This window comes from Zootoca vivipara, chromosome 5 (assembly GCF_963506605.1).
Source record: "Zootoca vivipara chromosome 5, rZooViv1.1, whole genome shotgun sequence".
Taxonomy (NCBI): domain Eukaryota; kingdom Metazoa; phylum Chordata; class Lepidosauria; order Squamata; family Lacertidae; genus Zootoca; species Zootoca vivipara.
Window position 1 is genome coordinate 57,522,984 of NC_083280.1, and position 14,772 is coordinate 57,537,755.

General features: G+C 40.0%; 1 protein-coding gene across 4 annotated transcripts in view; it reads right to left on the reverse strand.

Annotated features, from left to right (window-relative positions):
• The window catches only part of ADAM12 (ADAM metallopeptidase domain 12), a 183,539-nt gene that overhangs the window by 62,167 nt on the left and 106,600 nt on the right, over positions 1–14,772 (reverse strand). For all 4 annotated transcript variants that reach the window (XM_035137598.1, XM_035137596.1, XM_035137597.2 and 1 more), the window contains exons 7-11: positions 13,507–13,572; positions 10,846–10,917; positions 9,600–9,769; positions 8,731–8,815; positions 3,561–3,709 (exon numbers count right to left, since the gene is read on the reverse strand). In XM_035137598.1, coding sequence (XP_034993489.1) covers positions 3,561–3,709; positions 8,731–8,815; positions 9,600–9,769; positions 10,846–10,917; positions 13,507–13,572 — 542 coding nt within the window. The remainder of the gene's footprint in view (positions 1–3,560; positions 3,710–8,730; positions 8,816–9,599; positions 9,770–10,845; positions 10,918–13,506; positions 13,573–14,772) is intronic.

Genomic DNA, 14,772 nt, shown 5'->3' on the forward strand with positions numbered 1-14,772 from the left:
AATAAACTTGCTCCATTTTTATCTGCCTTCTCTGACAAAGTTAGTTAATTTCACCATGTATACCATTTCCCAAACCCTAACTTGCCATGAGTCAACATACTGGTTTGGGTTTTTCCCCACTTCTGACAAACACACTTCTGTGTTTTATTTACATAGATATACAACCTATACCTAGATGGAGGGATTGTAGAGCATTCACATCCTATGAGGGTCTTGCTTCTCCCTTAAGGGCAGCATTGGATTCAAAGGAAGGGGGAAAAACCAAAACACCACCCTCCCATATTCTGTGTTTGTTCCAGCCCGTCATTCCCAGCTCACTTGGAGTTCTGCCCCCTCCTCCTTCTTGCTGCCAACTAACTCCAAGGACCTCATCCCAGCCTTCGTCATTCAAAGCTGAAACCCTAAACCTGGCCTTTGCCTCTGACCACTAGCAGAGGGCTGCAATGCAACTTCTGTAGACTGCCCTCCAATATTATTATTATTTTCTTATTTCCTTTTTGCTGAGTGGAGATAGAACTTCGTTATAAATTCCTCAAAGGGATTTAGGTAGAACAAGACCTTTCAAACAGCCAGCAATTGATTTTGTGTTTTTAAAAAGATTATTTTTCTATCTGGACCAAAAATATATATGTTTCTTTGGATTTTCCTTGTCTTCTGTGTGCCCCTTTCCTCCTTCCTAGCACTCACTTCCACTCCGTTCTCCCTGAAGTCCTTTAAGATCCTTTAAGAGCCAGTGTGGTGTAGTGGTAAAGAGCGGTAGACTCGTAATCTGGGGGACCGGGTTCATGTCTCCGCTCCTCCACATGCAGCTGCTGGGTGACCTTGGGCTAGCCACACTTCTTTGAAGTCTCTGAGCCTCACTCACCTCACAGAGTGTTTGTTGTGGGTGAGGAAGCGAAAGGAGAATGTTAGCCGCTTTGAGACTCCTTCGGGTAGTGATAAAGCGGGATATCAAATCCAAACTACTACTACTCTTCTTCTTTTTCCAACACTAGGCCCTATGCTATTTCCCCAAAGTTAACATTTTGTTTTGAAGAAAGACAAAGCTCCCATTACAAAGATATCAGTTTACAAAAACTAATTTCTCTTTATTAAGCATTTTTGGTTGCAATTCTTTTCTTGAAAATGTTCTCTTGTACTGTGATTTATTTTTGTAGCCAGAAATAATCTGAATGTCAGGATCACTCTGTCTGCCTTCTTCTTTAAGCCATAATGCCTTATAAAGTAACACATCATGTGTGCTTTGCTAAATGTGCTCAAACCTTTAAAACATTTTGTGGCAGAAATGATACATGTCCTACTGGTTCCTTTTAAAACGCACAACTACAGGAAGCTCATTAATGGACAGATCCAACAGAATTTAATACAGCACTGATCCCTAGACTGCTTCTACCAAGAACTCATTTCTAACACAAGTTTTTAATGCTTGACTCTTCAATGATTAAACCTGGAAAACTGAAAAGGAGATCACAATAATTAACGGAACACCATTCGAAGTAATAAAATAACCCTTTGAACAATTTCCTTCGTTAGACTTAGCTTCAAGGTTAAGGTGAATGGAATAATTTTAATCCAAGCTGGTTTTCCTCATCACCTTATTTGAATTACAAATATCTATTGGGCACAAAGTAAAAAGAAAAGAAAAGTGCAATGTCCATACCCTCTTCCTCACAAATGACTGTAGCAGTCACTTCTGCCCCCTGAGAAGGCTAAGAGCTGGATGAATAGGATAGACAAGCAATAGAAATGTAGAAAAATTGAGATAAACACACAGATGAACTAAGGCTGTTCGAAACATTTTAGTGAAGGTGCCTGCCATGAAATAAGCACGCCCAAGGAGAAATGAAGCAGAATATGGGCTGGCGCCGATCCCAAATACACAGATATATGCCTTGGATCCTAGAGAGAAGAGAGGAGGAGGAAGCACTTCATACCATCAAATATAGTTATACCCTAGACCCAAAGTGTAACCTAATTTAAACAGTGTCAGAAATACTCCATTTGACCAGCTTGACGAGCAATTCCAAAAGTAACAAGAAACCCCATTGGAAAGAGTCACTAATATCTGTGGATCTAAAAAGTTCTGCATGTACACTCGGGGTTTGCTTTACCTGGAGGAAGAAAGACATTTCTGAAGCTCCTTTAGCTTGCACATTCCTGTCATTTCTGAAGATTTATTATTCGGAAAAGAATTTGATCATGCATTATTTGAATGTTCAGATACGTCTATACACTGATGATTAAACATTTGCTCATCTATTTATAACATTTGTACAGGGTGAAGACACCCCTGTTATGTACAAGAAGTGCAAGTGCCTCACTGCATTTTAAGCGACTAAGGTGTACATAGGCTGAGGGCTAATTCATACTTCCACTTGTTCCACTGCTTCCTCCCCTTGGGAAAACTGCTCTTTAGTGCTCCATCAGAAGAAATGGCAATTCAGATTTTCCTTGGATTGCTATTTGTTCCTATTTATTGCTGAAGAGCAGGTTTTCCCTTGGAAAGGAGCAAGGCAAGGGGAAAACCACTCGGACCCATGCCTAGAAAGTGTGGGTCAAGCAGAAAACTGTGCTCAGCCCTGTACTTTCTAGGCAGCTCAAGCGCAAGTCTGGGTGAACCCTTAGTCACATCACTAAAAGTCTTGTATTGAACAGAAAGCATGAAGGCATCCTCAAACTTCAAAAGCTGAAGTTAAAAAAAAGAGAAGAGAAGAGAAAACCTTCCTTTCGTGACTAACATGCTTCAGTAGTTCTTTATAGCATTTAGTTCTGAGATACCGTGCACCTCCACCTAGCAAATTGCATACTAAATTGATCTCACTTGTCATAACTCTATCAGCTGTGAAAGATGGCTGGGAATGAAGAATGCACTGGGTAACAATTGCATTTTTGGACTGAGGCAACCTTAGTAAGACCCCAGCCAATTGAGATGAAAGAAAGCACACCAGACAACACAGAAACAAAGATTGTCTTCAGTTTATATTGAAAGCTCTTGGTATTAATACAGTTCTGCAGCAGGAAACATAGATAAACAAGCACCAAACCCGCTCCCCTATTTGCTATGGTTTATTTCTTATGACCTCCCCTGCTTTTTCTCCCATACTAGTAGGGGAAAACAACAACAACAATAATACAAGTTAATTGCTTTGCACATTTTCTTTTAATAACAAAGAGGGGGGAATTAAAGCTATCCTGTAGGGACTAAAGTTTCCCTCTCAACAACATAATTCATCACAGATTATGGAGAAGGGTCTGTGATAAAGTCTAATTGGCATAAACAGGATGTAAACCTTTGCTTAAAATGCTTCCTGGAATAAAAACAAAGGACTGTATCCAACTAAATAGTTCCACTAGCACAAGCACTTTTGGCTGAGGAAAAGAAATTCCTCAGCCTCTTGTCTTACAGCAAGCTTCCTAAATATGTTCTGGGTTCACCCCGCTCCAACCCTCCAGAACAGATTTTGGGGTGGAGAAGAGAGTGAGAGGAAAGTTATATTGCACCCACAGTTCTAGCTATCTTTTCCCCTCCCAAACAAAGCTTGCTCAATACTTGCACTTACCCTGTTGAAGGGTTCATGATGCAGCCTCCTTTGTCAGCAGATGCTTTGCAGTTGCAACCTCTTTCCAGTGTATCATGGTTCATCCCAAAATTATGGCCCAACTCATGTGCCAGAGTTACTGCTGCTCCCAGAGGGCTGTCGGAATGGTCCTTAAAACAAAACAAAAAATAGAGAGACATAAGAGTAAAGCATTTTATTAAAAAGGATGAAATAATATAGTCTAACACCATGGTAAATGACCTAGCTAATTAGGTATTAATTGTTATAGATGTGACACATGGCAAGGGTAATTACACTGTTATTATGGTAAATAAACAACACCAAAATCCTGCCCATTTGCCTTATTCTTCCATGCAGACAGCATTGAGAAGTTGCTTGAAAATTCAGTCCTCTGGAGGCAGTACCACAGGGAAAGTTGTTTATGTGCCAGTAGGCCCCTGACATAGTTTCATAAGTGCCAGGTCTAGCAATACAAATCCCTGAAAGCTACTTTACACAAATAGCTTGCAACATGGAGCTTTCTCTGCACAGTTGGGTTTCAAGTGGTCCACTCAAACTGCTGCTTTTGTGTATGAACTGGGCCACATGTCTGGAAGGACCCATACGGTGACTTGTGAGGCCTAGCTACCTCCTTACCCCTACCTCAACCCTACAGCCTCCTGTGATGGAGGCTGGTATACGGACTCATCCATGGCTTGGTTTACACATGCATGCACATGATGAATGCAAGACCAAGTGATGACTTGAATGCTTGAATTGGCCATCTAAGACAGAAGTTTCATATTCATACCATGCTTTTCAACAGTGTCATTTCACATGTTCAAGTGTCATTAAACAACTGCAGAGAAATGAACTGATGTAAATGTACTTGTGAACCAGGCCTACTAAGTAATTTATCAAAAGGCGGAAGTGGCGCATCAGAAAATGGCTCATTCTACAAAACGGACAGTAGGAAGCATGTGCTCGCTACACTACCAGCACATTAGTACAAATGACATGCAATTTACAGGACAAGCCCTGGAAGATCTGTGTGTTCAATAAAAGTAATGGTGGTATTCATTTCTTTTTTTCTGGACAAGAAATATTCTTGCAGAAACTATTTTCGTTGACTGGCACAAACATTTAAAAACTTTTCTATACTGTTCTCTGTGGCATCCATCTATTCCTTTTGAAAAACTGACCTTCTTATAAAAGTTCTCTAAAAAAGAAAAATGCATAAAACATGTAATATAAATGGCTGATCTCCTGTTTATCAGTCAGTAAATGGAATTACTATGTTCATCTGCCTTTTCTAAAAGCACATATGAATTTATTCATCTAAAATCACTCTTATTCATAACCTTTCAAGCACTCTGATGTGTACAGAGAGTAAAAGCTTAGAACTGTCTAAAAGCTTAATTAAAAAGTAAAATGAAACTCCTAATAAATTATTGGCTTGGCTTTCACAATTTTCTGTTTAAGGGGATTCTGTTAATAGTATGAATAATTGAACTCTCTTGTGAATGAAAAATCGAAAGTACAATCAATTCATAAAAGGCATCATTCTCTGAAATCTGAATGCACTTTATCAAAAGTTGCATGTCATTTAGTACTTCTGAATACATTAGAATCATACCAAAATTTTACTCGTTTTTAGGAAGACACTAAGTGTTCCCGGGGAAAAAACACAACTGTAGCTTTTTTATTTTTATTTTGATCATAAGTCACTTTGTTCTCCCCTCTGTTGCTTCTTGGATACCATTTTTTCTCCCAAACTGCACGATCCCAGTAAATCATGGATCATTTACTGAGTAAGATGTGTTATATCAGTATTTAGTCAATCAAAACTTGGCTACATTATCACTGAGTTCAAGTGAAGTACCATTACTGTTATAGGAACAGGCTCCTGTTTTGCAGAGGCAGCTGGCTGATTCTTCTTGTATTCCTGCAATGTGTGGATGATTTTATTGTACCTTGCAGTGCACCCAGTAGCAGTTCGCAGGCCAATGTTTCTCACCTGGCTTCTCAATGTCATGCACTGCTGGTGGTAGTTGAGAGGGAGAGGTGAAGGGGCAAAACAGCTGAGGCTCAGCATGGTGCTGGCACAAGAGCACTGGATTGGCTCTTCTACTGCCCCTGTGCAACATTAAGCTCCCTGCCCCTCCCTCTCAGTAAATGGCAACAATCTTGGTTTTGGGAAGCCAGATGAGCAATGTTGCCAAACATTACAGGGTGCAGGCCTTGGCAATTTGGGACTTTGTTTCCTTTCCGCCAATCTCACAGTAGGGACATTTTTGCCCCTGTCTGTGTGCCGACCCAACAGAAGAGAACTCTCTTTTGCAGGGAGAAGAATGTTGAATGACATCCCCCTTCTCATTTCAGTTCAGACATTCCATATAAATACATTTTGAGAGAGGAGTTCCGATTTCATGAAACTTTCAATACTCAGTACAAACTCTGCATTCTATTATCAAAATTGTGTTATCAGTCTAGTTCTTCTTACCCCCCTCCCCAAATTTCAAAAAAATGTTGAAAAGCAACCTTGGCAGTTACAGACAATTACAGTGCAAAGAAAAACTAAAGTGGTAGCTAAACATTTTTAAATCCTTCTATATAGCAAAGGTAAAGGGACCCCTGACCGTTAGGTCCAGTCGCAGACAACTCTGGGGTTGTGGTGCTCATCTCACTTTATTGGCCGATGGAGCCAACGTACAGCTTCCGGGTCATGTGGCCAGCATGACTAAGCCGCATCTGGTGAACCAGAGCAGCGCACGGAGACGCAATTTACCTTCCCACCTATTTAACTACTTGCACTTCATGCTTTTAAACTGCTAGGTTGGCAGGAGCAGGGGCCGAGCAACGGGAGCTCACCCCGTCACGGGATTCGAACCGCCAAACTTCTGATCGGCAAGCCATAGGCTCTGTGGTTTAACCCACCCGCATCCCTACTGTTTTGCAAATAATAGTGTTTTAATGTCTGGATACAGGTAGGTAGCCGTGTTGGTCTGAGTCGAAGCAAAATAAAAAAATTCAGTAGCACCTTAAAGACCAACTAAGTTTATATTTTGGTATGTCTGGAGTAATTCATCTCCACTCCTATGAGCTCTGTATTACCAATGTATTTAATAAATACAGATATCATCAATGCTGACTCTACAGATGTAGTTTTTAGAAGTTCAATTAAAAAAAAGCAATGTTGCAATTTGAATCAATTTGGCAGCGGGGTTGGGTAGAGAAAGAGGCAAGAAGAATTTGAAATGCTTGATCTGTACACAACTATTTTATTTTTGTATACAAGGAAATGTTAAGCTTTCTCTTAATCCGGAAAAGGCAAACTGACCTCCAAACCATGTTTCATCCTTTCAGGCACTTATTCTTTATTGTAAACATATTAATTCAATACAATTATACAATAAATAAAAGCAAGCATACTCCCACAGATGGACCAGGGCAACAAACGATATGGCTTTAACATGTCAGCATTATTACCATGTAAAGAGGGAGAACTATTTGGTTCGTTTTCAATATAATTTACTAGTTATCTAGGGCAATTTCTTCAACACAGGAAATGCAATGTCACAGCAAAAGAGATTGCTTGAACACATTTTGAATTAAACAACTGAAAGCATTTACCCTGAGCATGAGAAAAAATATGTGGTACTAGAAGAACACTGAGATTTCCGTTTCTATTTATTTATTTATTTATTTATTTATCTCTTTCCAGTTGTCAAACCTTTGAACAAACAAAGGGTAGCATTGGGGCAGGGGAAGTGGCAGTTTAAAACAGTGAGAAGGGAGTATGGTAAGGCTCTATTGTTGTTGTTTGTTTATTTATTTACTTACTTTCTTAACTTACTACATTGCCCTTCATCCAAGGGTCACAGGGCAGTTTACAATATGAAAACACAAGTTAGCTAAGGTGTTGTATCAATCTCTGCTATTTCTCCTTGTTGAAAATGGTTTGTTTTCTTAAAAAACTGCACCCCTCCAATATCCCTCCATCCCTGTTACTCAGACTTATGCCATTGCTAACTGCCCCTTTCAGTGTCCATATCTTCTTAGTGCACTTAAACTTCTCCCTTTTTTATTCCTCAGCTGCCTCATTTGAGACAGATAATGCATGCGCAGCCCTCAATATCCCATAGTACATTCACACAATAGGTTTCCAGTGCTAATTAGCTAGCGAGATAAATATAAGCACGCCTTGTGCCCAGATAAGTATCCTATAGCCTTGGCCACTATTGAACCACTGCTACATCTCACTCTAAAACTTAATCAAGATTAAGGTAAAGCTAAAGGACCCCTGACAGTTAAGTCCAGTCCCAAATGACAATGGGGTTGCGGCACTCATCTCGCTTTACAGGCTGAGGGAGCCGGTGTTTGTCCGCAGACAGTTTTTCTGGGTCATGTGGCCAGCATGACTAAGCCGCTTCTGGCGCAATGGAACACCGAAACCAGAGCAGCACACGGAAACGCCATTTACCTTCCCGCCGGAGTGGTACCTACTTATCTACTTGCATTTTGACGTGCTTTTGAACTGCTAGGTTGGCAGGAGCAGGGACCGAGCAACGGGAGCTCACCCCGTCGTGGGGATTCAAACCGTCGACCTTCTGATTGGCAAGCCCAAGAGGCTCAGTGGTTTTAGACCACAGCGCCACCCGCTAACTTTTAACTTTAGGCAACTTGAAATGCATGCACTTTATTTATTAAAAGTGACAAGTTCTAATAGAAGCTAAAATGAACACACACACAGTGCTGGAAAGGCAACAAAAACTTTAACATATTCTAAAAAGCTATGCTGCTAACACAAAAGCTTTGTTATAGTTACTACCACCTGTTGTCTTTTGTCACCTGACTATTACTGGTGAATTGAAAAATAAGCAATTAGGTAAGAGTGCTTATAATTATTTCTCTCTGGCCCATAGCAAAAATGCAGCATGCCTCATGAATAATTTTGGTGGAGTTTTCGTACAAAGCATAGAAATAAAAGGATAAATCACAAATTTATTTTTTTTAATTCTGTGCGGCTGTTTTGGTTTCGGTTCACTACTCTGAAAGGAGACAACAAAAAAAGCATTAAATGATGATGTTTCATTTCAAGGCTAAGTGGTGGCTTCTCTTTAATAAATTCCCATAATTTCTTGAAACAAGAACAACAATAAATAACAATAGAAATTGACTTGGTACTTACCATAACAATACCTCCAGACTGCTCTGCAGTACACATGCTCATTATAGGTGCCATGCCAATGGTAGTACCTTGGAAGTAAGCTCCACTGATGGAAAGAAAGATTTTTTAAAAATCAACTTTAGGAGGCAGGCTTAGCCCACATTCAATGGTAACCTCTTTATTTTGCTCAATATATTCCAAATCCAATAATAAGGGCTTTACTTCTATCTCCTTTAGTGCAGTAAGGACCTATATTCTCTCAGAAAAGAATTAGCCACCCCTGAGTCACATGTCTCCTGCCCAGCCCTGGCCAATTTCAACAGTCCAGAAGGGCAAAAATCCAGGACAGAAGTGGAAGGCCTCCAAGCTGTTTCTCAAGACTGCACAAAGTGAAAAATATCCATAGTGACATGACTAGATGATGTCCTGGCTGCATCCATCTCTGACTCTGTCAAAGGTCAGCAATACAAGCAATACAAGAGATATTATTCACAAAATAAACAGCAAGCCTTCAAGGGCTCTTAAGTTTTGAACTCCACAGCCTCCAGAAAAGAGCCACTGCATGACACTGTGTGGTAGGGAAGTTAGATTCTTTGATACTATCATCACCACAGAGGAAGTCTGCAGAAGGATCACCTCCTGTGTTTGGTCACATTCATTATGAACCTTCTGTTATTTTGTTCTGTAGTAGGCCACACAATCATTTTATCACCCCCAACTCCTCAGGAGCCAATACCAAGGAGCCACTGTGGCCCATTAACTGGAGTGAGGAAGTTTGGGAGCAATGTGGAGTGTGGGAGCAGTCTGGAATTTCTAGAATTTTGTAACACATTTTTTATTAGAGTAAGAAACCTTTGCTCAGTGTGCAGTTCTTGCATCTGTGGACGTACCTCACTAGTTGTGCATTGTCATGGGGTTTACGAGGTAGAAGTTTCAACTTTCGCCAGTCCAAGAATTCATGAAGGCTGGTGAAGGGGTCCTGGGTTATTGTGCACTTATCCATGTCATTCCAGACTTCCACTCCAACCAAGGCTATTCGTATATTTAGTGGCCTATAGAACTGATGAAACAGCCAAATTAACATGATGGATTTTATCTGTAGCATTTATTATTTCAAATTGGAGAGTAGAATATGGCTGTATAAACAGCTTACATGATGGAGGACTGGAATGGACAACACTTTACATGCAGTGAAGAAGGAAGTTAGATCATGCTCTCTGATTGCACCTACTTCTAACACCCCAGAATGGTCAGGCATGAGTGAAACATTTATATGTAGATATATAAAATGCAATGAACATATCTAACTTCATAGATGACAACTGGATTATAAGTGGGTCAGCGATTGCGCTGCAGGTCTATGTGAATTGTACTTCAACAAAAATATGCCCTGGGTGCTTGAAATAAGGATGGAACTCTCTCTCAACAGTGAGGTTGCTTAGCCTAGGAGACATTTGAGATCTGACAGGTGACTTGTAGTTGTAAGCTTCTTCTCTACTAAAGTGTATTTATTTAATTAATGGTCATTATACAGGTGCCTCCCCACTTATGTGTGTTCCATTTGCACATGACTGCGTACACATGTGGTGCTGGGAAATGATTAAATAATTCAATTCAACTCCGGAAATGGCGGGAGAGTCCTCAAGGATCACAAGGAGACTCTCCCCAGAGCTCAAGGAGGACATCAGTGAGGGTGGAGGGTCTCCCAAAGAGACCAGAGGTGCACCGGGGCTTTGTTGAAGCTGCTCCACCTCCCTGCCTAACAGCTGGTGTGCGGGGTGGCACAGCAGCAGCAGCAGCTTTCCTGCGCAAACTCCAGCCTCCTGCCAGCCACAGAACCTTAATTTTAGTTGTGGATATTTTTGAATATAGTATTCTTAGTATGGACTGAAGAGAGAGCAGCAGAGAGGGTGTCTCAAGGATGTTTAGAGATGCTCCCCACTTTACACAATTTCACTTATGTGTGTGGGGGCCTGGAACGTGACTCATGCATAAGTGGAGAGTCACCTGCGTATCCCTTTTCCACACACATTTTCTCAATGGGGAATGACTTCAGTAAGAGCAGGTTTGCTATTGTTAGAAAGGAGACTACTTCACAGCAACAGAAAGCATCATTGTCCTTTTAAAAAACTTTACCTTATCAACGTAGTTTGCAATTTCTATCAGCCTCAGCTTCACTTTCTCCACGTCTTTGCCCTGTCTCTGAAACTACAAAAAGTAGTAACAAAGAATAATCAACATTTGTATTATACTCATCATTCTGCAGACGTTATTTGCATTTTCCAAGAAGGCATTAACTGACATATGGGTTTTACATACAATATGGGCCCATAGCATGCTCCTATTGCCTACAGTCGAATCCACGTATGCCTTAAAACAGGCATCCCCAAACTGTGGTCCTCCAGATGTTTTGGCCTACAACTCCTATGATCCTTAGCTAACAGGACCAGTGGTCGGGGAAGATGGGAATTGTAGTCCAAAACATCTGAAGCTTGGGGATGCCTGCCTTAAAGCAAGCAAACATTGTATGAAGGGGTGTAGTTTTTCAAACAACAAAAAAGGGCTTCTCAAAAATATCCTGCTCCCACACAGCTGACTCACTGGGATCCATCTTATTGTGCAAAGAAAAAGGCTCTCCTTTTAGCTGTCTCTCTGCCATAGGAAGAAAGCAAATTCCACTGTTTAAGCAGCGGTGTTGAAGAGGCAACGTCTGTCATTTTGAATGAGGGAAAATGCAAATTGGAAAACATTTCAATACGAGGTTTTTCATTTTTGGTTGCACTTCAGAAAGTTGAGATACTTTCAACCATCTGTCTTGTGTATTTGTTTTGAAGCTCTTTTGCAAATGCTCAGCAATTTATGCAGCCTTGCTTAATTCAGTAACCGGAAAACTGTATCTAAAGAACCTACACCACAGAATTGGTATTATTAATGCAAGCCAATCATAGTCTTAGTTCTGTTGGGTGAAAATTAAATAATGCAATGCAGCTCCAAGCATTCAAGAATTATGTTTCCTGAATCCATGCACATTTCTTTAGTATGAATTAGCAAATTTAGGAATAGGGATAGGGATCGCTCTCTCTCTCTCTCTCTCTCCCCCCCCCCCACTTCTTGCTTTGAGATACCTGCAAAGAGTCTTATCTATCTGACCTTAGCATGCCTTGCAAATCAGTGTGGAGACTTGGCAGTAAGGCTTTTTAGTAATTATTTTATATTCAGGTTGCCCCTATGTATTTTAATGGGAATCCAATTAATTAGCACTTCTCACACAAATATGTGGAAGTATAGCTATCCTTTGAAATTCACTTCTCTGAATTTTGTGATGCTGTTCCCCAACCCCAAAAACGGGGATAAAAAGGATTTATTTTGCAAAAGTGTGCACAGATATGTACACATTTGTGAAGAGAACATTAAAAAATGCATTATGTTGGGGAAAATTTGCTTGAAAATGCAGGTGGTTGGAGAAATGGGAACAGAAATGTGTACACTTTTTCATGCTGTACTTAAAATTGAAAAAGGAGAGGATGTGATAAACTGAGATAGGCAGATTCATTCATCTGTGTATGCTACACACCAAACTTTGCAACCCTTGGATTGGGTTGCACCTTGTTTCACTTGGGTAGCTCACTGGTTTCTATGGTTTCTAGGCTGTCAGTCGTGACTAGAAATTTAATGCCGACAGCCGGCAAAGATGACCATTCCAAGCTCTATCTAGCCTACTGCTGCCTACTGTCATTGTCACAGAGTCTTCATGGTTTCTCTCTCTCTCTCTCTCTCTCTCTCTCTCTCTCTAAAAAAAATCTCTATTGATTTAAAATACAAACATGTGCAAGAATATACAAAATCGTTACAACAGAAATGAAGAAAAGTGAAGTAAGAAAAAGCCAAAAAAGAAGAAAAAGAACAAATGAAAAAGAAAAGAAAAGAAAAGAAAGAAAGAAAGAAAGAAAGAAAGAAAGAAAGAAAGAGCTGTGTACAAAAAAGAACAATATCTTCTTGAATAACACTTAAATAAAAGTTATGGATATAAAACTTCCAATCTTTCTTATTATACTGTTTGTACTGTCATTATTTTTTCCACACAGTTTTATATTCTTTTATATCATTTCCATCTAGTCAAAAATAATATTTGTTACCTATTTTCACTTACAGGTATCATTCAAGTTCTGCTAATATGGTAGGATTAGTACAATATAATCTTAAATAATCCTTAAATATTCTCAATTCTCCATATATTTTCTGATTTAAGACTCCTCTAACTCTTCCTGTCAGTTTTGCTAGTTGTAAATATTCTACCATAAGTATCTGCCAATCTGTTATCGTTGGTAATATTTCACATTTCCAGTTCCTCGCAACAAGAATTCTTGCTGCTGTAATTGCATAGAGTCTCAATGGTTTCAGGCCATGGAGGAGATGTCAAGAACTGAACTTGGGACATTATAAATGCAATACCTGCATTCTTACACTTACGGCAGCTATGCCTCCCCCTTTTCTGGTAGAAATCACAACACAATAAAAAAAACAACCAATGCTTCTAATACATGTAGCTAGAGAGTGGAACACTGCATTTACCATTACCATGGAATATGTTACTCCACCACATCAATTTAAAGAAGTATTTTGGTTTTTTTTATATCATAGATATCAACAAAGCAACAACATGAGGACAATGAAGTGTTTATCTGATTCCTAACACTCTCAAAGAAAACGAATTTTCAAGACATATCATTCCACTAGTTTTATATAACCCCCTTGCAAATATATTTTTTCACAGTTATAACTTTAGAAGTTGTGTACCTCTCGATTATCGGCCACAATAATGAGTTCCACATACTTGGTAGATTTCAGGGCTTCCCTCTTGCGCTACCGAAACAAAGATATTTTTTTATTTTTATATATTCCCTTTCCCTATTAAAAAAATGCTAAAGGCAGATAACAACAATAACGACAAAAAGCAAGTAAACAGTATCATAATCCACAATTTAAAAAATCATAATAAAATCAGATTAGGGCAGATAAAAAGCAGCCAGTTAAAAACATAATTAAACTAAAATACAAGTTAAAACACAGAGCAAAGAGATCAGATTCTCGACCAAAAACTCTCAGTCTTATTGTATACTGATGACCTAGTACTTGTATCTAGAACCCAGGTGGGCATGAGACGGTCATTGTATTTGGGAAGGTCATTGTATTTGGGAAGTGCCCTAAAAAGCATGTTTGGCACCTGGACAAACACATTAGAAACCAAGTCATTATAAACATTTAAATATCTGGGACTGGTTTATTCAGAAACGGCATCTTGGAGTGCACAACTATCAAATATTAAATTGCAAGCCTTTAAATCAGCAAAAGCTATTTTGAAATTCTCTGTTTGCAAAGGTGGAAATCTGGTTCTATCTGTGTATAAAGCAAATCCAGCTCTATCTGTATATAAAGCAAAATCAATGGCCCAGATTTTATATGGTGCAGAGGTTTCAATCAAAGTACAGTCTTACCTTGGTTGTCAAACGGAATCCGTTCCGGAAATCCGTTCAACATCTGAAAATGTTTGACAAGCAAGGCGTGGCTTCCGATTGGCTGCAAGCTGCAGGCCACGGAAGATGTTCGGCTTCCAAAGAATGTTCGCAAACTGGAACACTCACATTCGAGTCACAAGGCATTCAAGATGCAAGGGATGACTGTACTAAATGTTCTGACGCTACTAGTATGCAGTAGCCCAGTGGTAGGAAACCTTTTTGCATGGTCAAGCAAAGACCCCCAAAACCCCAGTGAGCCCCCGAGCAGAATAACAACACCAGACAACGTTCTATGGGATTAAAATAGGCCACAACTTTATTAAGATTCAGATGTAGGGAGACCTTGGCACAGGCATTGGCCGTTTATCCTCCCAGCCCCCCAGCCGGGGTCTGGGTAATTTCCGGGTTATCCAGCATATATGGGGGTTGGGCTAGCTCTGGAGAACATATGTTCAAGCAGATAGCCCGCCCCCCTTTTCGCCGCCGCTGGAGGGGGAAGGCAATGACGGTCCCTGGGTGAATGGTCAATGCCCCCCCAGACCCCTTT